The sequence below is a fragment of the Delphinapterus leucas genome, chromosome 11 (genome assembly GCF_059928025.1).
Source record: "Delphinapterus leucas isolate spDelLeu-1000000601 "Yukka" chromosome 11, BTC_Dleu_Yukka2, whole genome shotgun sequence".
NCBI lineage: Eukaryota > Metazoa > Chordata > Mammalia > Artiodactyla > Monodontidae > Delphinapterus > Delphinapterus leucas.
Genome location: NC_143139.1, coordinates 30433296 through 30458573, shown reverse-complemented (window position 1 = coordinate 30458573; position 25278 = coordinate 30433296). Strand labels below are relative to the sequence as shown.

Below are 25278 nucleotides of genomic sequence, written 5' to 3'. Positions count from 1 at the left end.
TAAGACTCACAAAGCCAACTAATTAATGGCCAAGCTGGGACAAGAGAATAAGTCAGCTGACTCCCAATTAAATCTTTTTTCTTTCAGCACTAGTACCTTCAGTGAATTTTCCTATTCTAGTCGTCTTTTTATTCAACTACCTGACTTTAAAAAACAAAAAAATTTAATAACATGTATACCTCCTTGTAACATGGAAGATACCCAGGAAAACTGAGTAACTCCCTAAAATGGTCCAGCCCCTCACTTAAATAACATCTCCAGCTAAAGACAAAAGAAGATATTGGGGAGGGATGGGAGTCAGTTATGGAATCAAGTACCTGACTTTTTAAATAATCTTGTAATGGAATACTACCAATTTTGAATCCTACCTTTGTGCCAGTGGGAATCAGGCTAGCCAGAAGTTCAGCCCTCTCAGGTAGATTGTTGTCATCTCTGAGGGAACTTCTCTGTTTATGACTCTGCTACCCACAGAGCCCCCTCTGGGAAATGAGTCTGCAAAATCTTACTCAGCATAACTTGCATTCCTATTTATATTATCAATATTTTCAGAAGGGAATTTAGCCACAAATTTTTCTTTTGTTTACAGTTCTTATTCAGAACATGTCAGTATCTATTACCTCTCTGCAAAAATGCCAAGGGTTTGAAGATGTATGACTGGTGTGGGAAGCTCAGCGGCAGTTTTAGAGTTGCCCTGATTTCTCCATGTACTAAGAAGATTGGAATAGTTCCAGCTAAATACACGATAAGTATTGTGTATAAGTTTTCTCAACAAGGATCTGTTTTTCATGGAATTGAAGAAAAAGCTGATCTATCTTCATTACATATTTTGTATGTAACAGCTGCTTCAATGCAGATCGGGAACAAATTCTTACTCTAAGGATTCTGACAGGTTACAAATTATACTGTTATAAATTTGATTCTCTCTGGACCAGTGAACTGAAAGGTCTACCAAGTTTCTTTCTGGATAATGTGGACTCATGATTCAGCAAATCCTTCTCAATTGTCAGACTTTAGTAATGGGAAGGCATTATTCCTCTTTGTCTCTGTGCATGTTTTTTTATAATTGGCCTTCAAAATGCATTCAGTTGCTGCATTTCACTGATATCCAGTCTCCACCGTTTGAATTGCTATTAGTTGTACAGACCAATCTGTAGCCTTGATTTTTCCAATCTTTTTTGACCCACCTACTAGCTATATTTCAGATTTTTGTTTTGAGCTGTCATATTTGTTTCCTTTATTTACTTTACTCAGCCAGTGGCCATGGAAATGAAACTTATTTTTACTGTAATCTTGAGATTACTCTGTGTATGTCCCTGTAAAAGTGTACCTTGGGGTGCTAATGTTCAAAATTAAAGTACAACACTGATTTTCCAGGTGGTTGTACCTTTCCTGAGGTGGGAATGGGGGATAAGTGTGATGAGATTGCATATAGTTTGAAGAGAGGCAGTACCTTTGTTTCATTACCTCGATTTATTTTGGGGACCATTTATAAAGTATTTTGAACTTCATTTAGTATAAAGCGGTGTGAGAGATTTTTATGTTTATACAAAGGTGTCATGGGTAATGTTCTAAAAACTTAGGAAAACCTTGAATGGAGCTGATGTGTCCCGTAAGTCTCTCCTCTGCCTTAGCACTAGCCTGGTATATTCCTGGGAGGCATATTCATGAACCTTGCAAAGAGGCTGAACACAGGCTAGCTGGCCTACTTCGGAGTGAAGCACTGGCTCTACAGTTAGACAAAGTTAAAGGGCTCTTATTCATAATAGTATCTTGTAAATTTTTGATGAATTAAAAGTTACTTGGGGAGAACTTCAAGATGGTGGAAGAGTAAGAAGTGGAGATCACCTTCCTCCCCACAAATACATCAGAAATACATCTACTTGTGGAACAACTCCTACAGAACACCTACTGAACGCTGGCAGAAGACCTCAGACTTCCCAAAAGGCAAGAAACTCCCCACATACCTGGGTAGGGTAAAAGAAGAAAGAAAAAACAGAGACCAAAGAATAGGGATGGGACCTGCACCAGTGGGAGGGAGCTGTGAAGGAGGAAAAGTTTCCACACACTAGGAAGCCCCTTCACTGGCGGAGACGGCGGGTGGCGAGGGGGAAGCTTTGGAGCTACGGAGGAGAGCACAGAAACAGGAGTGCGGAGGGCAAAGTGGAGAGATTCCCGCACAGAGGATCAGCGCTGACCAGCACTCACCAGCCCAAGAGGCTCGTCTGCTCACCCGCCGGGGTGGGCGGGGCTGGGAGCTGAGGCTCCGGCTTTGGAGGTCAGATCCCAGGGAGATGATTGGGGTTGGCTGCGTGAACACAGCCTGAAGGGGGCTAGTGCACCACAGCTAGCTGCAAGGGAATCCGGGAAAAGTCTGGACCTGCCTACAAGGCAAAAGACCATTGTTTCGGGGTGCACGAGGAGAGGGGATTCAGAGCACCACCTAAACGAGCTGCAGAGACGGGTGTGAGCTGCAGCTATCAGTGCGGACACCAGAGATGGGCATGAAACGCTAAGGCTGCTGCTGCATCCACCAAGAAGCCTGTGTGCAAACACAGGTCACTATCCACACCTCCTTTCCGGGGAGCCTGTGCAGCCTGCCACTGCCAGGGTCCCGTGATCCAGGAACAACTACCCCGGGAGAACACACAGCGTGCCTCAGGCTGGTGCAACGTCACGCCAGCCTCTGCCACTGGAGGCTCGCCCCACATTCCGTACCCCTCCCTCCCCCTGGCCTCAGTGAGCCTAATCAGCTGCTCTTTTAACCCCGTCCTGTCTGAGCGAAGAACAGATGCCCTCAGGTGACCTACACTCAAAGGCTGGGCCAAATCCAAAGCTGAACCCCAGGAGCTGTGAGAACAAAGAAGAGAAAGGGAAATCTCTCCCAGCAGCCCCAGGAGCAGCAGATTAAATCTCCACAATCAACTTGATGTAACCTACATCTGTGGAATACCTGAATACACAACGAATCATCCCAAATTGAGGTGGTGGACTTTGGGAGAAACGATATTTTTTTTTTCCTTTTTCCCTCTTTTTGTGAGTGTGTATGTGTATGCTCCTGTGTGTGATTTTGTCTGTATAGCTTTACTTTTACCATTTGTCCTAGGGTTCTGTCTGTCCATTTTTTGGTGGTTTTTTGGGGGTTTTTTTTTTTAGTGTAGTTTTTAGCACTTGTTATCATTGGTGGATTTGTTTCTTGGTTTGGTTGCTCTCTTCTTCCTTTTTTTCTTTTTTTTAATTACGTTTTAATTTTTTTATTTTTAATAATTATTTTTTATTTTAGTAACTGTTTTTTTTCCTTCCTTTCTTTCTTTCTTTTTTTCTCCCTTTTGTTCTGAGCCGTGTGGATGACAGGGTCTTGGTGCTTTGGCTGGGTGTCAGGCCTGTGCCTCTGAGGTGAGAGAGCCAAGTTCAGGACATTGGTCCACCAGAGACCTCCCAGCTCCACGTAATATCAAACGGTGAAAATCTCCCAGAGATCTCCATCTCAACGCCAAGACCCAGCTCCACTCAATGACCAGCAAGATATACAGTGCTGGACACCCTATACCAAACAACTAGCAAGACAGGAATACAATCCCACCCGTTAGCAGGCTGCCTAAAATCATAATAAGGTCATAGAGACCCCAAAACACACCACCAGATGCGGACCTGCCCACCAGAAAGACAAGATCCAGCCTCATCCACCAGAACGCAGGCACTAGTCCCCTCCACCAGGAAGCCTACACAACCCACTGAACCAACCTTACCCACTGGGGGCAGACACGAAAAACAATGGGAACTATGAACATGCAGCCTGCAAAAAGGAGACCCCAAACACAGTAAGTTAAGCAAAATGATAAGACAGAGAAACACACAGCAGATGAAGGAGCAAGGTAAAAACCCACCAGACCAAACGAAGAGGAAATAGGCAGTCTACCTGAAAAAGAATTCAGAGTAATGATAGTAAAGATGATCCAAAATCTTGGAAATAAAATGGAGAATATACAAGAAATGTTTAACAAGGACCTAGAAGAACTAAAGAGCAAGCAAACAATGATGAACAACACAATAAATGAAGTTAAAAATTCTCTAGAAGGAATCAATAGCAGAATAACTGAGGCAGAAGAACGGATAAGTGACCTGGAAAATAAAATAGTGGAAATAACTACTGCATAGCAGAATAAAGAAAAAAGAATGAAAAGAATTGAGGACACTCTCAGAGACCTCTGGGACAACATTAAACACAACAACATTCTAATTATAGGGGTCCCAGGAGAAGAAGAGAAAAAAAAAATGGACTGAGAAAATATTTGAAGAGATTATAGTTGAAAACTTCCCTAATGTGAGAAAGGAAATCGCTAACAAGTCCAGGAAATACAGAGAGTCCCGTACAGGATAAATGCAAGGAGAAACACACCAAGACACCTATTAATCAAACTATGAAAAGTTAAATACAAAGAAAAAATATTAAATGCAGCAAGGGAAAAACAACAAATAACATACAAGGGAATCCCCATAAGATTAACAGCTGATCTTTCAGCAGAAAATCTGCAAGCCAGAAGGGAGTGACAGGACATATTTAAAGTGATGAAAGGGAAAAACCTACAACCAAGATTACTCTACCCAGCAAGGATCTCATTTAGATTCGACAGAGGAATTAAAACCTTTACAGACAAGCAAAAGCTAAGAGAATTCAGCACCACCAAACCACCTTTACAACAAATGCTAAAGGAACTTCTCTAGCCAGGAAACACAAGAGAAGAAAAGACTTAAAATAACAAACCCAAAACAATTAAGAAAATCGTATTAGGAACATACATATTGATAATTACCTTAATTGTAAATGGACTACATGCTCCAACCAAAAGACATAGACTGTCTGAATAGATACAAAAACAAGACCTGTATATATGTTGTCTACAACAGACCCACTTCAGACCTAGGGACACATACAGACTGAAAGTGAGGGGATGGAAAAAGATATTCCATGCAAATGGAAATCAAAAGAAAACTGAAGTAGCAATTCTCATATCAGATAAAATAGACTTTAAAATAAAGACTATCACAAGAGGCAAAGAAGGACACTAAATAATGATCAAGGGATCAATCCAAGAAGAAGATATAACAATTGTAAATATTTCTGCACCCAGCATAGGAGCACCGCAATACATAAGGCAAATGCTAACAGCCATAAAAGGGGAAATCGACAGTACCACAATCATAGTAGAGGACTGTAACACCTCACTTTCACCAATGGACAGATCATCCAAAATGAAAATCAAAAGCGAAACAAAAGCTTTAAATGATACATTAAATAAGATGAAATTAATTGATATTTATTGGACATTCCATCCAAAAACAACAGAATACACTTTCTTCTCAACTGCACATGGAGCATTCTCCAGGATAGATCATATCTTGGGTCACAAATCAAGGCTTGGTAAATTTAAGAAAATTGAAATCGTATAAAGTATCTTTTCCAACCACAACGTCATGAGACCAGATATCAATTACAGTAAAAACTCTGTAAAAAATTAAAACACGGGCTTCCCTGGTAGCGCAGTGGTTGGGAGTCCGCCTGCTGATGCAGGGGACATGGGTTCGTGCCCCAGTCCGGGAGGATCCCACGTGCCGTGGAGCGTTTGGGCCTGTGGGCCATGGATACTGAGCCTGCGCATCTCCGCAACAGGAGAGGCCACAGCAGTGAGGGGCCTGCGTACCGCAAAAAAAAAAAAAATACAAACGCATGGGGCTAAACCATATGCTACTAAATAACCAAGAGAACACTGAAGAAATCAACGAGGAAATCAAAAAATACCTAGAAACAAACGACAATGAAAACACGACCACCCAAAACCTATGGGATGCAGCAAAAGCAGGTCTAAGAGGGAAGTTTATAGCAATACAATCATACCTCAAGAAACAAGAAGCATCTCAAATAAACAACCTAACCTTACACCTAAAGCAACTAGAGAAAGAAGAACAAAAAACCCACCAAAGTTAGCAGAAGGAAAGAAATCATAAAGATCAGATCACAAATAAATGAAAAAGAAATGAAGGAAACAATAGCAAAGATCAATAAAACTAAAAGCCGGTTCTTTGAGAAGATAAACAAAATTGATAAACCATTAGCCAGACCCATCAAGAAAAAAAGGGAGAAGACTCAAATCAATAGAATTAGAAATGAAAAAGGAGAAGTAACAACTGACACTGCAGAAATACAAAGGATCATGAGAGATTGCTACAAGCAACTATATGCCAATAAATTGGACAACTTCGAAGAAATGGACAAGTTCTTAGAAAAGCACAACCTTCTGAGACTGAACCAGGAAGAAATAGAAAATATAAACAGACAAATCACAAGCACTGAACTTGAATCTGTGATTTAAATTCTTCCAACAAACAAAAGCCCAGGACCAGATGGCTTCACAGGCGAATTCTATCAAACATTTAGATAAGGGCTAACAACTAGCCTTCTCAAACTCTTCCAAAGTACAGCAGAGGGAGGAACACTCCCAAACTCATTCTACGAGGCCACCATCACCCTGATACCAAAACCAGACAGAGATGTCACCGAAACAGAAAACTACAGGCCAATATCACTGATGAACATAGATGCAAAATTCCTCAACAAAATACTAGCAAACAGAATCCAACAGCACATTAAAAGGATCATACACCATGATCAATTGGGGTTTATCCCAGGAATGCAAAGATTCTTCAGTATACACAAATCAATCAGTGTGATACACCATATTAACAAATTGAAGTAGAAAAACCATATGATCATCTCAATAGATGCAGAAAAAGCTTTCAACAAAATTCAGCACTCATTTATGATAAAAACCCTCGAGAAAGGGCATAGAGGGGACTTTCCGCAACATAATAAAGGCCATATATGACAAACCCACAGCCAACATCGTCCTCAATGTTGAAAAACTGAAACCATTTCCACTAACATCAGGAACAAGACAAGGTTACCCACTCTCACCACTGTTATTCAACATTGTTTTGGAAGTTTTAGCCACCTCAATCAGAGAAGAAAAAGAAATAAAAGGAATCCAAATTGGAAAAGAAGAAGTAAAGCTGTCACTGTTTGCAGATGACATGATATTATACATAGAGAATCCTACAGATGCTACCAGAAAACTACTAGAGCTAATCAGTGGATTTGGTAAAGTAGCAGGATACAAAATTAATGCACAGAAATCTCCTGCATTCCTATATAGTAATGATGAAAAATCTGCAAATGAAATTAAGGAAACACTCCCATTTACCATTGCAACAAAAAGAATAAAATACCTAGGAATAAACCTATGTTAGGAGATAAAAGACCTGTATGCAGAAAACTATAAGACACTCATGAAAGAAATTAAAGATGATACAAATAGATGGAGAGATATACCATGTTCTTGATTGGAAGAATCAACATTGTGAAAATGACTCTACCACCCAAAGCAATCTACAGATTTAATGCAATCCCTATCAAACTACCACTGGCATTTTTCACAGAACCAGAACAAAAAGTTTCACAATCTGTATGGAAACACAATATTCCCCAATAGCCAAAGCAATATTGAGAAAAAAAAACAGAGCTGGAGGAATCAGTCTCCGTGACTTCAGACTATACTACAAAGATACAGTAATCAAGACAGTATGGTACTGGCACAAAAATTGAAATATGGATCAATGGAACAGGATGGAAAGCCCAAAAATAAACCCACGCACATATGGTCACCTAATTGTTGATAAAAGGAGGCAAGAACATACAATGGAATAAACTCAAAATGGATTAAAGACCTAAATGTAAGGCCAGACAGTATAAAAACTCTTAGAGGAAAACATAGGCAGAACACTCTATGACATAAATCACAGCAAGATCCTTTTTGATCCACCTCCTAGGGAAATGGAAATAAAAACAAAAATGAACAAATGGAACCTAATGAAAATGAAAAGCTTTTGCACAACGAAGGAAACCATAAAGAAGACCAAAAGACAACCCTCAGAATGGGAGAAACTATTTGCAAATGAAGCAACTGACTAAGGATTAATCTCCAAAATTTACAAGCAGCTCATGCAGCTCAATATCAAAAAAACAAACAACCCAATCCAAAAATGGGCAGAAAACCTAAATAGACATTTCTCCAAAGAAGATATACAGATTGCCAACAAACACATGAAAGAATGCTCAACATCACTAATCATTAGAGAATTGCAAATCAAAACTACAATGAGATATCACCTCACACCAGTCAGAATGGCCATCATCAAAAAATCTACAAACAATAAATGCTAGACAGGGTGTGGAGAAAAGGGAACCCTCTTGCACTGTTGGTGGGAATGTAAATTGATACAGCCACTATGGAGAACAGTATGGAAGTTCCTTAAAAAACTACAAATAGAACTACCATATGACCCAGCAATCCCACTACTGGGCATACACCCTGAGAAAACCATAATTCAAAAAGAGTCATGTACCACAATGTTCATTGCAGCTCTATTTACAATAGCCAGGACATGAAGCAACCTAAGTGTCCATCAACAGATGAAGGGATAAAGAAGATGTGGCACACGGGCTTCCCTGGTGGCACAGTGGTTGGGAGTCTGCCTGCCGATGCAGGGGACGTGGGTTCGTGCCCTGGTCCGGGAGGATCCCGCGTGCCTTGGAGCGGCTGGGCCCATGGGCCATGGCCGCTGGGCCTGCACGTCCAGAGCCTGTGCTCCACAACAGGAGAGGCCACAGCAGTGAGAGGCCGTGTACCGCAAAAAAAAAAAAAAAAAAAAAAAGATGTGACACATATATACAATGGAGTATTACTCAGCCATAAAAAGAAACGAAATTGAGTTATTTGTAGTGAGGTGGATGGACCTAGAGTCTGTCATACAGAATGAAGTAAGTCAGAAAGAGAAAAACCAATACCATATGCTAACACATATATATAGAATCAAAAAAAAATGGATATGAAGAACCTAGGAGCAAGACGGGAATAAAGATGCAGACCTACTAGAGAATGGACTTGAGGACATGGGGAGGGGGAAGGGTAAGCTGGGACAAACTGAGGGAGTGGCATGGACATACATACACTACCAAATCTAAAATCGATAGCTAGTGGGAAGCAGCTGCATAGCCCAGGGAGATCAGCTCTGTGCTTTGTGACCACCTAGAGGGGTGGGATAGGGAGGGTGGGAGGGAGGGAGACGCAAGAGGGAAGAGATATGGGGATGTATGTATATGTATAGCTGATTCACTTTGTTATGAAGCAGAAACTAACACACCATTGTAATTATACTCCAATTATACTCCAATAAAGATGTTAAAAAAAAAAAGTTACTTGGGAATATAGATTTTAATTTACTATTAAGGTTTCTCCTTTTGCCTTTCAATTTCTTATTCAGGTTAATTGATCTTCATTTTATATTCAAAAGCCCCTATATTAGTAATATTCCTATGTAATATAAACCCCAAATTTAGTGTCATCAAACAATAAACATTTATTGTGCCATATAGTTTCTATGGGTCAGCAGTCCAGAAATAGCCTAGCTGAGAAATTCTAGCTCAGTGTTGCTCATAGACTGCTCTCATCTGAAGTCTTAACTAAAGCTAAAGGATACACTTCCAAAGCAATTCACTTATGTGCCTGGCAAGTTAATGCCGGTTGTTGTTAGTCATGCCTTAGTTTCTTTTCATGTGTAGCTCCCCGTCCGGCTGATTGAGTGTCCCCGTGACATGGCATCTGGCTTCCCCAGAACAAATGATCCAAGAGACAGTCAGGCAGGAGTCACAATATCTTTCATGAACTAGCTTCAGGAATCATACTCTATCATTCCACAATATTAGTTACACAGATAACCGTATTCAGTGGGAACTACACAAGGGCATGAGTACCAGGAAGTGGGATCATTGGGGGACATCTTGCAGGCTGTTTCCCATAACTCCAAATAAAATCATGTGTGAAGTAGATTTTAATCAAAACAATAGCTTTTATATTCATATGGACAGAATGTATGCTTTTCAGTCTATGTCTGTGTATGTCTGTGTTTACCATAACTGGCATATAACATGTATCCATTAACTTTTTTATTTTAGAGCACACTTGTATCTGGGACTATGGTTAAATTATCTGATTTATGTTTATCATTCTCACAGCATAAAAACTGCCAATACAAGACAACAAAAATTAGGCAACTGTCCTCATCTATGTGAAACGGATTGAAATATTTAGCTAAGAGGAGATGGGTTATTGGATTAGTTCCTCATTTTGTGTCAAATCACCACTTACATATTTTTTCCATATTACTATTGTTTATGAAAACAGAAAAACATTTTCTGCTACAGAACCACAACATAAATGAGAAAATATTGAGCTGAAATGGGAAAATAACATTATAATTATAGGTCAGGAGATGCAAGTCAGAAATCCAAAATAAGTTCAGTGTACACTGAAAATGTTAGCATTTTTTAATGTAGTTAAAGATAATTATATTGCAAACATAATACAATTTTTACCATTGTTTCCCAGTTGAAGGGCTTAGGGATGATCACATGCTTACTTTACATCCCTTGAAGAGATGTGTCTTATTTTCTTAGCATCAGAACTTATACAAATAATAAAATGAATAGTTTTCACTGTTCATTAGTTACTATTATTTACCCTAAGCATGTTATCAAATAGCACTTTTTAGACTGTTGGTTTTTTTTTTAAGTTTTAAATTTTAAAAAATGATCAAAAAGCACTCTACTGCACTGTCAAGGATAAAACAAATCATCTTTCTAAATGGAAATTTGTGAATACCTATCGACTTAATTATGTCCTCAACCTATGATTAGCAACCCTACTTCTAGAAATGTGTTATAAGGAAATAATTGGAGAGGAAGTTAAGGACATATATGTTCATGGCAGAATTATTATTATTAAAAATACTGGAATAATATCCAGTTAGCAAATGATAAAATAAACGATGCTACATTCTAATTATGTTATTTAGTATACAGGTTAAACTGCTGTAACCAAAAGATCTATCTAAATAAGGTTTATTTCAGTCAATTTCAATATTCCAGAGATACTAAACCTTGTGACTGTGCACCAAAACATGATCAGGGACCTAGGTCTCCACGCTCTTTCTCTCTGAGGAATAATACCTTCTACATAGTTTTAGCCAACTCACCGTCACCATCACTTTGCGCCAGCCCATGGGAGTGGGGAAAAAGGAAAGGGAGAGCAAGCAGCTTTCTTTTAAGAAAATGACCTAGAATTCACATACATTATTTCTGCTCACATTCTAATGGCTAAAACTTAGTAACTTGGGGCCTCCCTGGTGGCGCAGTGGTTGAGAGTCCGCCTGCCGATGCAGGGGACACGGGTTCGTGCCCCGGTCCGGGAAGATCCCACATGCCGCGGAGCGGCTGAGCCCATGAGCCATGGCCGCTGAGCCTGCGCGTCCGGAGCCTGTGCTCCGCAACGGGAGAGGCCACAACAGTGAGAGGCCGCGTACCGCAAAAAAAAAAAAAAAAAAAAACTTAGTAACTTGGTCACACCGAGGTAAAGTTAGGATGTCAAGGACTATACCCTGCATTTGAGAGGAAATGAAATATGAGTTTCCATGTATAACCTTGAAAACATTATTTTAAGTGAAAGAAGACAGTTATAAAAGGCCACATACTATACGATTCCATGAAATGTCCATAATGGGCAAATCTAGAGACAGAAAGTAGAATTATGGTTGTCAGTGGCTTGAAGGAAGAAGGATTGGGGAGACTGCTAACGAGGATGGGGGTTCTTTTTGGGGTGAAGAAAATGTTCCAAAATTAAATAGTGATGATGGTGGCACAACTTTGTGAATATACTTAAAAATCATTGAAGTATATACTAGAAAATGATTAATTTTATGGCATATGAATTATACTTCGATAAAACTTATAAAAGAAAAAAAAAATGTTCTCTTGCAGAAAAGTACAACAAGGAAACTTTCCTTTCTCAGCCCTCAGGTGGATAGAAGGGGAAACCACTCCACCCCAAGAATTTAAAACCAGAAGTCAGCCCTTATGTGGGGCTTCATGCTCCCTGTGTCTGTAAAACCTCTAGCTGAGGACTTAACCTAAAGTGGTCCTGGTTTTACAGCAGCTCCTGCAGGTCTAGCAGAAGCAAATGTAAATCCTATCTGGAAATATCAACCTCAATAAAATCCCCAAATCATTCCCATAGATAAAATTCCAAGGAAAACAAGCAGTTCACAGAGCAAATCACAAAACATCCAAGGGTACTAGGCACCATGAATGGGAATCAAAGAAACACATGACAGCAGTAATTGCCTGCAGAGGTTTCAGGTATTAGATTTGTTTTATTTATATATATATATTTATATATATTCATATATTTATATATATATATATATCACATTGAATGTGGTTCTGAAAATACAAGATAAACGAAAAGGAAATTTCTCCCTCAAAGTGCCTCCAGTCCAGTAGACAAGACAGACAAATATATTCACATAATTATAACACTTCTAGCTCTTAATTAAGGAAATGCAAATTAAAACTATAATGGATTACCATTTCATCTATCAGATTAGCAGATGTTTTAAAAAAAAAAAAAAAACTGTTTAGGTTCCATGCAGAGCTATCCGTTGTCTACTGCTGGGGAGAATCTAAACTGGTACAACTCCTTAGGACACAATTTGTGTTATCTATGAAGTTGACTTGGTATATACCTATCATCCCACAATTCTACTTCCCTGTATTTAATAGAGAAACCCTTAGACACATGCACCAGGACACAGTTTAAAAATATGTTCATAGCAGCATTATATGCCACTTTTTAAAACTGGAAAAAAAAACAATTGAATGGATAAACTGGTATATTCATACAACTATATACTATAGAGCACTGAAAATCAGCTATAAGCTAAAGGAATCACTATGGACAAATCTCAAAAGCATAATAAAGAATGAAGCAAGTCATAAGAGAAAGCATATAACCCCATTATATTAAATCAAAATCAGGCACAACCAAGCAATTTATTTTTTAGGAATGAGTGTATAAATAGGATCATAATAGAGAGACAGCATAATTATCACAGAATTAATGATAGTGATTATCTGTGGGCCAAGGGAGAGGATACAATCAGAAAGTGGCCCACGGACAGCTTCTGAAGTCTGATAATGATGTAGTTCTTAACCTGGTTGTTGAGTATATCAGTGATTATCTTTTTAATGTTCTTTAGCGTATACATAAATATCTTATAAGAAGTTCCTTGTATGTATGATAAATTTTAATAAATTAAGACAGGCTATAAAACAACTATATCATGAACCTAATTTTATTTGCACACACACACACAAAAACTAGATTTTTAAATATGTGTGGGAAAAGAACTCTAAGGAAGCACACCAAAATATTTATTTAATGATGAAAGGATACATGTAGATGAATATTCAAATAGAAGTTTGGACATTCAGGTTGCAGGGCAGCTTTGATTGTTGAGCTACTTTCTCATAGAGGTCAGCATTCTGCTAATTGTGCTTATCAAAAACATAAGCAGCATTATATCACTACAGACCTAACAGGCAAGCTTGAGTATTTTTAGGAATGTTCTAGATGCTTTCTAATTCTTTTTCACATATAGAAAGTTATGATTAGTTCATTTGAATGTACATAAGTCTCCTAGAAGTGGAATACTTTTTTTATATACTTCAGCAAGTACGTAATAGAATATTATTTTGATTACTATGTAATTGTTCTTAGGATATATTCTCATACTTCAGTCAAATTTCTATGATGAATGAACCCTATCACATATAACAGTAGCACATATTATCTTGGTACCAGTAAACTTGTATTGTACATTTAGTGAGTAACAATACCTCTCCTCTCTTGGTCGATTCATGGCTAGCAAATATCAGTTTATCATCAATAAACTTGGTGAATTCGCCCTTTTACATTTTTAGACAAAGAAGAAATATGAGCTAAGTCTCTCAACTATTTCCATTCACTTTGCATCATGATTCATCTATTTATTCAGAGGCCACCTTCTCTTGTCTCTTACCCTTGCTATTTATTCATTTTCATCCTAAAATTTATCATAATGGTCTGAAAGACAATGCTTATATTACTGTATAGAAATACCAATAAGTTCATTCATGATTGAATGAAGGGAAAACTTGTTTCAATAAGAACAAAAGAGAAAGCTAAGGAAGTATAACAATTTATTAAAAGATTAACACAAAGCTTGTGACTGGCATAAACAAATAAAATGAGCTGAAGGAAAAAATAATGTCCTAGGAATCCCGATGATGTTACTTCCTTCTCCTTTAGGAAGCACATCATATCCACAAGGGAGTATTGTAATGTATAGAACTTTATAGAAGGAAAAAATATTCTTTTTTGTCTTTGGACCCCAGGCCTGCTGAATACATGCATTTTATTAATAGCAAGAATAATTACTGTTATTTTCATAATAATAATAATTTCATTACATGCTAAGCATTTTTAAAGAAAGGTAGCAAGCCTCAGGTAGGTTAAATAACTTGCTTAATGTCATTGATGGAAGCTAGCTAGTAAGTAGTAGAGCTAGAATTCAAACCCTGGTCTGCTCTATTGCAAAGTTTGTTCTGTTAACCTCTATAAAACTGGCCACATACCCAAATCCATCTTCATTTCCTCTGTACCTTTTAACCAGATTGAGTCATTCCTGGTGTATGGATCAGAGGTTTATCTTAACATCTAGGTTGATTACATTATTTTACTACATTACAGGGCCCTAATTTTAACTTTTTTAAAAGAAAACACATTTACAGAAAATTTAATTGTAGCTATGATTTGACTCATATAAAAATGTTCCTGCTATTATAGGTACTAAGCCAAGAACAAAGACAAGTGGGACAAAAAGGAGCTCAAAGTAGCCCATTTACTGCAATCTTAAATTTAAGTCACACTCACTTTCCAGGGAGAATAGACTTTTACCTGTTATAGGAGAGAGAGGCCCTTGAGCTATCTCCCACACTCCACACTCCACATAGGGTAAAGATAGTGCAAAAATGATCCACTCACCAGGGTTGAGCCCATATTTAACATTCTTTGTCTGAAGTTTCCCCAACTCCTAAATTTTGTGACACTGGGTTTTCTATGTTGTGATTAGGGCAGCCAGACTGATCTAACCATCCCTGAGGACCCACCTCTGAATTTTGTGTTCTCTCTGTATATACCAGTATCTGCTGAGAATGTATTTCAGATGCTTTGGGACCTCCTTTCCCTTAAGTGAAGGAACTTTGAGACATATTACTAGCTCCAAGGGTCCTTCTGGGAAAACTTCCCCCAAGGTAAATTCAAGGTTTTCTCAACAGAAGACTACCCTTTACTTTGTAATAAAAGCATAGCAAGCCTTCCTTAAGTTTGAGTATATGCTTTTCACCCTAAAATTTGTCTGTATCTGCTAAGACCTTGGCCTTATTTCTAGGCATAATTCCATGACCATGGTTACCCTAACCCCACAGAGTACAAGTTTATCTAGGATCCAAGATAGAACCCAAACATTGAGTAATTCCCAGTTCACGTGTTCATGCAACACCCATAATCTCAGATTGTCCATTGCTTATTCACTTGCCCAGAATAGTCCTCATTACCAGGCATTAGAGATGATCGCCTAAACAACCCTACAAATACAGGCAAATGTGCCTAAGTCCCCTCCTTCAAGATACGTCAGAGTCCTACCCAAGCCCACCCTCCACTTTTGTCCATTGCTACCATACCCTTTTCTCTCTCTGTAAGGAAAAATACCACAGATTTCCACAAATATTTCTTTTATGGTATGTGTGTGTGTATTGGGAAATATAAAAACTCCCATCTCACTTCACCTGACAATTTCTTTTTGGCTGTGTATCTAATAATTTCAGTTGGCACTTAGCTTGTAGTAAATGATTGTTGAATGATAGAATGATTTAATATTTAATTTCATCTATTCTAATGCTTATTCTCATGCCTAGAACACACAGACATTTATTTGTTGAAATGATAAATTAATCAAATGAGTAATTACTTGGAGTTAAAATTTATGTAGCTTTAAATACCTGCTGTAGATTATCAAAATATATGAAAATTAACACAAAGAATAAAAGATACATTACATTGCTAATTTATTCTATCCTTAACATAAAATTGCTTTGGAAATAAAGTAATTCATTTAACAAATATTTAATGAGCCCCAACTGTGAACCTGCCTCTGGGCTGGGGTTGGAGGCACAGGGGTGATTGATGGTAGTGAAATGGAGGAGGTGCCAGTTAAGGCTGGTGCAGGGGCCTCCCCCAGCGTGAAGCCACAGCTGTTTTTAGGAGGATGAGTGTGATGGTGAGTATGACACAGTTTGCTTTGCTCCAGTGCCAGGAATAGATCAGAAGGAAGGATGTGGATTTCAATGGACCTGTTTAGCTGTATTCACCGAAATGGTAGAAAAACCATCCTTTGCTTAGAACGATTGAGATGCATCTTTTCTGTTTTATAGTTCTGTTTCATTGCTGATAAAAGGTATTTCAGAAGTTTCTATTACAAATCAGGAAGTGAGAAAACAGGCAATTGCAGTTATAATGCTTAATTTGTTAAGCTATTACATTTTCACTTTAGCAGTAATTTGAGATAAAATAATGTGAAACTGTCTTATGGTTTTATTATATTGACTTTCCATCTCATTATTTACAAAATTTTTATGTCAACTAATGGCACTATTTCTTTTAAAGTAATTGCTGAGACATTCCATATGTATTTTCATCATCCTCCAAGAAACTTCTGGGAAAACTTTTTTTAAATTCCTTATAACTGTATCAGACAAAGTCATTAGGTAGCTTTGTGTTTTAGAATATGTATTATTTAAAGACTGCTATACTGCCATCTTATAGTATTAGAACGACTGTTTTCCTTGTCATACATTTGTAGTGTTGTCCTCAAATGAGTTAGCCAGTTATTGAGATTGCTATATATTTTAGTGTCCAGCTTATATAAGCATTCTTTTTGTTCTAATTATTGTTTTGTGCTTTGAAGAAAAAATGGATGCTCAGGCAAAAGAGAATGTACAAGACACAGAGGCCCAGGTTTGTCATGATGCTGCTTATTTTAATTCCTAATGCTCTTTAGGACGCATTTTATTCTACTCATTTTAGATAGAGGTTTAAATGACTGCCTTTACTCCTGACATTAAGGAAGAACACTGACTTAGGGGAGATTTCAAGTAGAGTTTTCATCTCAATTCTTTTTCCATTTAAACTCCACAAAAAGTAAAGTACCCCGAGAGAGAGGTTTTCGTATATACGTTAACTGGTGGCACGATTATGTTGAAGGTGAAGGAAACAGAAAACACTGAATTTCAAATGTTTGTTACCTCTGTTGTGTAATCTTGGGAAGAATCACTGTATTTTAAAAAGGCTTGTAGCGTATGCAAAATGGGAAGAATGGTGCTATTGCTTTGGATTATTATGAGAATTAAATGAGTTAATGTATATTAAGGTGTATTGTATAGTGTAATACTTTATACAAATATTAGTCAGTTTCATCAAGTGAAGATTTACAGTTATTCAAGGACATTTCTGTTGGGAGCACAATTTTCATAAAGAAGCCATAGAACTCACACTTGATGGAAGGCAGCTGTAGCATGGATTGAAAAGAATCCAAGAACAAATTATACCATTGTTTGTATCAAGATAGCCTACAGCAATATCAGCTACATTCATTCCCATGCACCTGCAAATAAAAACAAGTGAGGGATCCTGTGCAAGCATTCTTGCAGTGGAAAGAAAATTAGATCAGAGTCTTGGTATGGTTTGAAATGATACAGATGGATTTTGCAATGCCTATGGTATGGAAGCATGTACTACCACAGGCAGTAACTCTTTTAAGTAAGTAGCAATAACCTTCTTAGAATTTAAAAAATTTTAATGACAAATATATCTGTCTTCTCTAATGCTTACAATATAATTGTAAAATAGTATTGTAATTTAATTGGTGAAATTAAATTACAATATAAGAAATTAGTGTCAGATGATCAAAGACCAGCTTAATGGGAACTGATTAAATTATTTTTATTGTTTTATTTAACAAACATTAATTGAGCATTGCTTATGTGTAAAGTGTTGTACTAAGTACTGGCCTGTGAAGCCCGGGGAAGGAAGAAGGAAGATCAAGGTGCTGTGTCCTCACTGGAGAAAGGTCCCCAAGTAAAACGGGGGCAGTAAAAGAAGTCAGGTAGGAGGGAGAACCCTTCAGTGTGGAAAAACCTCAAGTCTCTGATTGAAACTTGAGAGGGGTGGTATAACTCCCCATCCTGAGATCCTTGTCACAGCACAATCACGAGGACCAATCCTAACCCTTTTTATATATATATATAATATATAAATTGTATTACTAATTTTACTTGCTTTAGTATTTTTTATTTGAAAATTTGTTTTTAATTATTAAAAGATTATTAAATTGTTATTAAATTATTAAATCAGTAGTAACCAGTAGAATAACTCTATTGAACACATTAAGCCTTTTCTTCATTCATTTATTTGACGAATGTATACATTGTGCCAGGTAATGAACATCATTTAAGATATCACAGCAAGTGGCTATCAGCTTATATACTGATGACTGGAGAAGTGTGCCTTCAGCAAACCCCATTTAGTATCATCCCTCCCATTTCTCACTGTTCTAGAGCCCATAACACACAAATGCACTTTTTCTCTGTGTTTGTTGCTGTTATTTCCATTACACTGTTTCCCTACCTCCACTCCATTGGTTCAGTCTCTTCTTTCCACCCAGTACTTCAGAATTCTTCATGATTGCCTCACGATGGCAAGAAATAAAAGAAAGAGGGAAGGAAAGGAAAGGAAGAGAGCCTGAAGTAGAAAGTAAAAGAAAAAAAAAATAAGGTTGATTTTCTTGACTGATAAAGAAGAAGATTCTGAATATGATTCCCAAAGGAATTCTAGAAAATATGAGCAATATAATACAGCATAATTGGAATAAGTGTAGCACCTCCCACAGTGACTACATGGGGAAATGTGATTTTTTTTTTTTTTTTGCGGTACGCGGGCCTCTCACTGTTGTGGCCTCTCCTGTTGCGGAGCACAGGCTCCGGACGCGCAGGCACGAACCCCTGTCCCCTGCATCGGCAGGCGGACTCTCAACCACTGTGCCACCAGGGAAGCCCATGTTGTGATGTTTGAAAAAACCTTGTTGCAGGAATGTACCTGTATGGCCATTGTGATACACTCTGTACACTCTTTTGAGGACCTGTGGAATTTTAAAGATTTAGAATCAGGATCAGTACTCTATCATAGAACTTAGCCTTTATCTTGTTAGAACTTCTCATGTTGAGAGGAACAGAGACACACTTGATTTCCTCAGTTAATGGAAGTTTTATGGTAAAATTGCATAGAAAAGTAAGGGGGGAAATGAGAAAGAAAAAAGTCTCAACTTCTACCCAGCCCTGCTTCATGGATATCTAGAATACTAATCATCAGACTGGTAGCTGTCTGCTCTTGGCCTGTCTCTTCTGCACGTCCCCCATGGCTCTCAGCTACATGACCCTTCTTATGACCTCTGCCTATTCCCTCTGAGTCTTTCCACTTCTGTATTGCTCTATCCTCTTCAGACATTTCTTATTCTGACTTACTGAGAGAGGATATAAATCGTTTCTCAACATTCTCTGGTATAAAGCATCCACCCTATGCCAAGGCTATTGACAGCCTTGGCGTCAAACATAGTTACAGCTAGGCAGGCAGTTTGTGGGACAGAACATTACCATTTGCACATGGGAGACCCCCAAGATGTGGATAGAGGCAGGCCCTGTGAGACTCCTGAGAAGGGAAGCAGTGTAGTGATGACTATGGCATATAAATATGCAAACCAAAGCTTTTGAACCCTTTTGGGTAACAGCGTGATGGAGAAGGTATGTAATTCAAAGGCAAGATTTCCCTTCCTTTCAGTGCCAGTCGAAGCAGAAGAATAGCTAATAACTTTAATGTCTGCCTTTACTATGGGAAAAATTTTAGAGTGAAAAAAATGGAAGAAGAATCCCAGGATTAGTTGTCTATGAGTCACTAAAGGTTTTCCCACCTTGTCAGAGTGACACTGTCACAACTATAAATTCAAAAGTGAAAACAATCATCATCTTAATAGATTTACTTTCCCCCCAATTTTCCATGTTTCCATTTACTCTTACCCATATAACCTATATCCTAGATAATATTTTGAGTTTGATATCCCCTATACTGCCAACTTCATGGCATTTTCCATGTTCCCAGGTAATCTTTACAAAGTAGACCACTACCAGGCTGGCTGTAGGTGTGATGATGCAGTAAGAAAAAGAACGAAGTATTTTCTTATTAAGCAATACAGTGGAAAATTTTTCTTACACAGAAATGGGATTGAACCCTGAATGCTAATGTGAGCTCTCTACAAGGCAGAGTTCAGGGCTCCTCTGACTTGGCAGATTCTTTACACTGAGCACAGAACTTCAGAGACAAGTCTGGGAGGGGCCAGAAAGGCAACAGGGGACCATGTCCTCTTACTTGGGTCCTTAATTGTGCATCCATTGTACTGTTTGTTTGCCAGTTTGATACCAAAATGAAAGTAACTGAAGTTAAATCTAAGACATTTTGACCAATCTTCAAACCCAGACCATCCTTTGTGGCTTGGCCCAGCTTACTTTATAATTATTATTTTAATGGCTTCTTTATTCTATTCACTTATGGTACCTTAATTGACTTAACTACCCTCCATTGTAGTATATCAGCAATTTTTCTAATTATTTAACTATGTTATGCTTGTGATAAATAAAAGTACAGTGAAAGTATATCAGCATATAATATTTTTCCATATAGATCATTTTCTAAGGATAAATTTTAGGAACGAAACTTTGGGCCAGGAATATTTGGGTGTGAATATTCTTATATAAAACTGCCAGATTTCAGCCCAAGAGGAAGTTATACTAACTTCATCAGCTTTAAGTATTATCATTATTTTCATTTGCTTGCCCACTCATATTCTGTCCATCTTTTTCACATATTTAGGACGTATAAGCTAGACAACATACTGGTAAATGGTTTATATACAGTGATTTATATATAAATTTTATTAATTCTTTATTATTCAATAAAAATGGCTTTTAGTTCCAAATTTCTAGTGCTTTTGAAATTTACCAATGTCCATGCTTAATCATCTCAATAATTCTGAAGGTTTTATTTTTACCAGAAAATAATAGTAGTTAACAAAAGATAAGAGGTGATTTTTTTCAACTTGCCTTTATGTGACAGTCCTCTGCAGGAAAAACGTAAAACATGAAAACAGGGGGAAAGGCTTGACAATAGAAAATTATCCAAGGCCAAGATGTTCATCATGGTCTGCATACTGCAAGCTCAGGAGCCATACTTTCCTAAAATTATTCAACTACAGATACGTTAGAGTTTAAATGCTATGTTGCAGTTCAACTTATGCTTGACATAAGTTTATTCCATGTTAGTTTATTATACAGGAATTATACTAGTGAACAGAAATTACACTGTCTGAGTAGTAATGATTCAGGTTTGTAAGAGTAACTTTTTCTGGTTGCTTTGCTGATTTGAAATTTCTCATGGCTAGGGTTATTTATAAATTTATATCATCCTAGTCCTCTGATTGATTGGTGTTGTGTTTCTTTATTTCTCCTCAGACAAAAGTGAAGCTGTCCTTTACTGGGGAGATACTCTATCCTTTTTCTAGGAACCTCTCTACCACCAACATCAGACTATAAATGTGTAATCAGATCATAAGTTCCTATAGATAAAGAACTATTAAATTTAACCCTTAGCAGTATCCATTTGGTTTTGAGGTGATAGCTTAATGATCTTGTTCAAAGAAACCACAGTCCTGCCTCAGGAATTGGAGATGAAATCATGCTTCACTCACACTTCTACGTAATGAATTGACGAGTAAAGCATGTGCAGTAAACCCAGTAGAAGAATGGTAGATGTGTCACACAAATCGTAGTAAGCTGTCCCTTCCCTTCTCCAAAACCCCAGGTCTTTTATAAACTCTTTTGGGAAGGTGGCAAAGTTCTGTAGGTTTCTCAATGATTAGGATTGGATAGATAAAATTAGAAGTTTTGTGCTATAAATACAAGTTGTATTTTCACCCATCCCCCATACATGAACCTGAAGCACTTAAATAATTTCATCATAGTAAATAAAGGAACAAAACAAAAAGCATATCATCTGTAGGAAGCAAATAATAAGTTCCTTATGGTTAATTGTGGCAAGAGCAATTGCACCACTTAGTTCCTTTGGTTATTTATTTGGTTCAAAACTCTTTAGAAATCTGATGGAGAAGTAACACCAAAAAATAGGCAGAAATAGCTCTACGTATGAACTGATTTTGGGGTGGGTGTTGAGTAGGCAAGGGAGGATTGTTCTACCTTCAAAGAAAGCTGTTAATTTCTAGATGCATTATTAAGGGAAGCACTGTGGGTTCCATGGCTGGAACAGGGAACTAATCATTTTTTTGGTCTACATATCAGGTGTTAGTCTAGTCTGCTAGTAAAAAGTAGTTCTCTCACTCTGCCAAAATGAGACCTATTTTGCCTGCTTGCATATGATTCTTCTGCTTTGTCCACTGCAGCACTATCTGCACCGCTGCCATTATTGTAATTATTTTCTGGTTTTGCTCTAGGATGTGAGAGCATGACTTTTTCTTATCCCAACCCACACACTGATTTCAGAGTATTTTTGTTCTTTCCCCAGAGCATTGTGTTCTTCCACCAGCAGTCACTGAGCCAGGAAGACATGAGGGTATTTTGTAATAGCACTTGGAATATACATTTTTTATTTTTTAGTTGGAATTTCTAGCGTTTATATTTTGAAGGTCATGTATGATGTCACATTCTTAGTCAATAGCTATCTACGTATTGCTGGGTATGTAACTCTGCCAGGTCCATGCCTGCAGTGCTTTCCTAAAATCAGCATGAGGATGAAGAGGAGTTAGCCTTTTATGCATATAAATGTGTGTGTCCAGATGGTTAAAAGCTACATCACAGCAAGCACAGAGTCTACCAGAAAATATCCTGCTTTCCATTGTTCCAGCAAGCGATCATGCAAGGAACTTTGATAATAATCAGTGTGAATAGTCAATAGAATTTTTCAGTGAATTTTAGTGATTTGATTATTTGCAAGCATTTCCCTCCACAGCAGCCTGTCTTTTCCCTTTCTTCCCCCTCCATCCCTTTCTCCCATCATTCCCCTCCCCTCTCCCACTTTCTATCCTATTTTCTCATTTTAAGATGTCCACAACCCAAAAGACTATTTGACTAGTGGGAAGTGAAGGTGGAGGATTATTGATCAGGGGATTTCTAATGCTGTTTAATGCAGCATTAAACAAATGTATGCTTAATTCATCATTCAATGAGCATTTTTCTCTATACAGAGTACTATTATGGACTAGAGGTTGAGATTTTTAGAAGGGAGACACAAAAATGACTATTCTTTGGCAAACACTTAGATAACTTGCTTTCTTTGTGCTGAGCAATTAATCTTTGTAACAAGTCTATTATTAGGGACTCTCATTTTATGGATTAGAAAACCAAGGTACAAAGAGGTTAAGTACCTTGCCCAAAGTTAAACAGTGGGTAAGTGGCAGAACTGAGATTCAAAACCATGCAGCCTGACTCTAGACCCTGTGTCCTTAACCTTTATGCTATGATGCCTGGGATGAGAGCTCAGGACAGTAGAAGAGGGAGTATATTCAGACAGCATAATACAGAGCACTATGTGATAACAATACAGATGAGGAAAATGAAAAGGCTTGAGAGGAGGGAGAGAATATTTCAGACAAGTGAATGGGTGGCATCTGTACTAGCCTTGAGGGCTGAGGTAGATTTTGATAGTGGAGATCAGGAGTGAGAATTTGCTTTCAGTTAGAGGAAATGGCATGAGTAGAAGATGCTGGGTCTGGAAGGTAGGTTCAGAAAATAAATAGTCTAGTTTAGTTGGAGAAAGAGATTGTATACAACAGTACCAGATAAGGTAGGCTACAGCCAAATTTTGCAGGCCCCGTTTCATAGGCATTTGGAATAAGGAGGATGAGGGCTTTTGAGCAATGAGGTGGCAAGAACAATGCTCTAAAGAGCTCAACTTGATGGGGTAGTAGTTTGAAGAAAGCAATGCTAGAAGCAGGAAAAATAATTCAGAAACTGTATTTGTTTTCTATTGCTGCATAACAATGTTACCACAAACTTAGCAGCTTAAAACAACCAACATTTATGATATCAGTTTCTGTGGGTCAGGAGTCTAGGCACAGCTTAGGTATGTCCTCTGGTTAGGGTCTCACAAGGCTACAATCAAAGTGTTGACTGGGGCTGTGATTTCATCTGAGGCTCAACTAGGAAAGGATTAGCTTTTGTTAGCAGAATTCAGTAACTTTTGTATCAAGGACTCAGTTTCTTGCTAGCTGTCACAAAGGCTACCCTCAGCTCCTAAAGACTTCTCTCAGTTCTTGCCATGAGCATTCCAACACTGGCATTCCATAACGTGGCAGCTTGCTTTTTGAAAGCTAGCAAGGGAGTGAGAGACTTCAGCTAAATAGCACTGTAATTTTAATCACATGTGTTCTGTCACTTTTGCCACATTCTGTTGGTTTCTAACCAACAAGTCAAAGGTCACTCCCACACTTAAGGGGAGAGGATAATCCAAGAGTGTGAACATCAGGAAACATGGGTCATAGAGTGTCTACTCTAGAGTCTGCCACAGACAGATACAGTTGGTGAAACAAACCCTCAAGAGTCTGAATTAGGGTGGTATGAATGCACATAGAGAGGAAGAGTTAGATTCAAGAAATTACGTCTAGGAAATATAGCTATGATTTCTTTTGAAATTATTTGCATACATTAACTCATATATGCCTCAAAATATCTCTTTGACGTAGGTGCCAGGAAAATCCTTATTTCACAGGTGAGGATACAGGCTTTTAAAAGTTAAGTGCCTAGATCACATACATATGAGCTTCAAATCTGGGTGTCCTAACCTAGATTTGAAAGTAGGATGGCAGTCCCAGAGCTCATAGTCGTGGCCACCCTTCTTTACTTGGACCTAAAAGTATAGAGAATTTAAAGAGAGATGGATAAAATATTGAAGATAACTCCAAGATTTCAACTCCATTTCAACTAAGAGAAACGTCGTGAGAAGCACTATTAAAGTAATATTTATTGTGCGTACACTACATGCCAGGCAGTGTGCTAAGCACTCAGTACGCATAATCACATTTAATGTTGCCAACAGCCTATGAAAATAGTCCTTTCCCCTA

General features: G+C 38.0%; 1 protein-coding gene across 7 annotated transcripts in view; it reads left to right on the top strand.

The window, feature by feature from the left end:
* Positions 1-25278, top strand: part of SLC2A13 (solute carrier family 2 member 13) — a 428310-nt gene that overhangs the window by 391435 nt on the left and 11597 nt on the right. The window contains exon 9 of one of the 7 annotated variants that reach the window (XM_089920533.1): positions 587-25278. The exons of the other annotated variants lie outside the window; for them this stretch is intronic. Coding sequence (XP_089776659.1) covers positions 587-644 — 58 coding nt within the window. The 3' untranslated portion in view covers positions 645-25278. The remainder of the gene's footprint in view (positions 1-586) is intronic. 7 annotated transcript variants of the gene reach the window in all.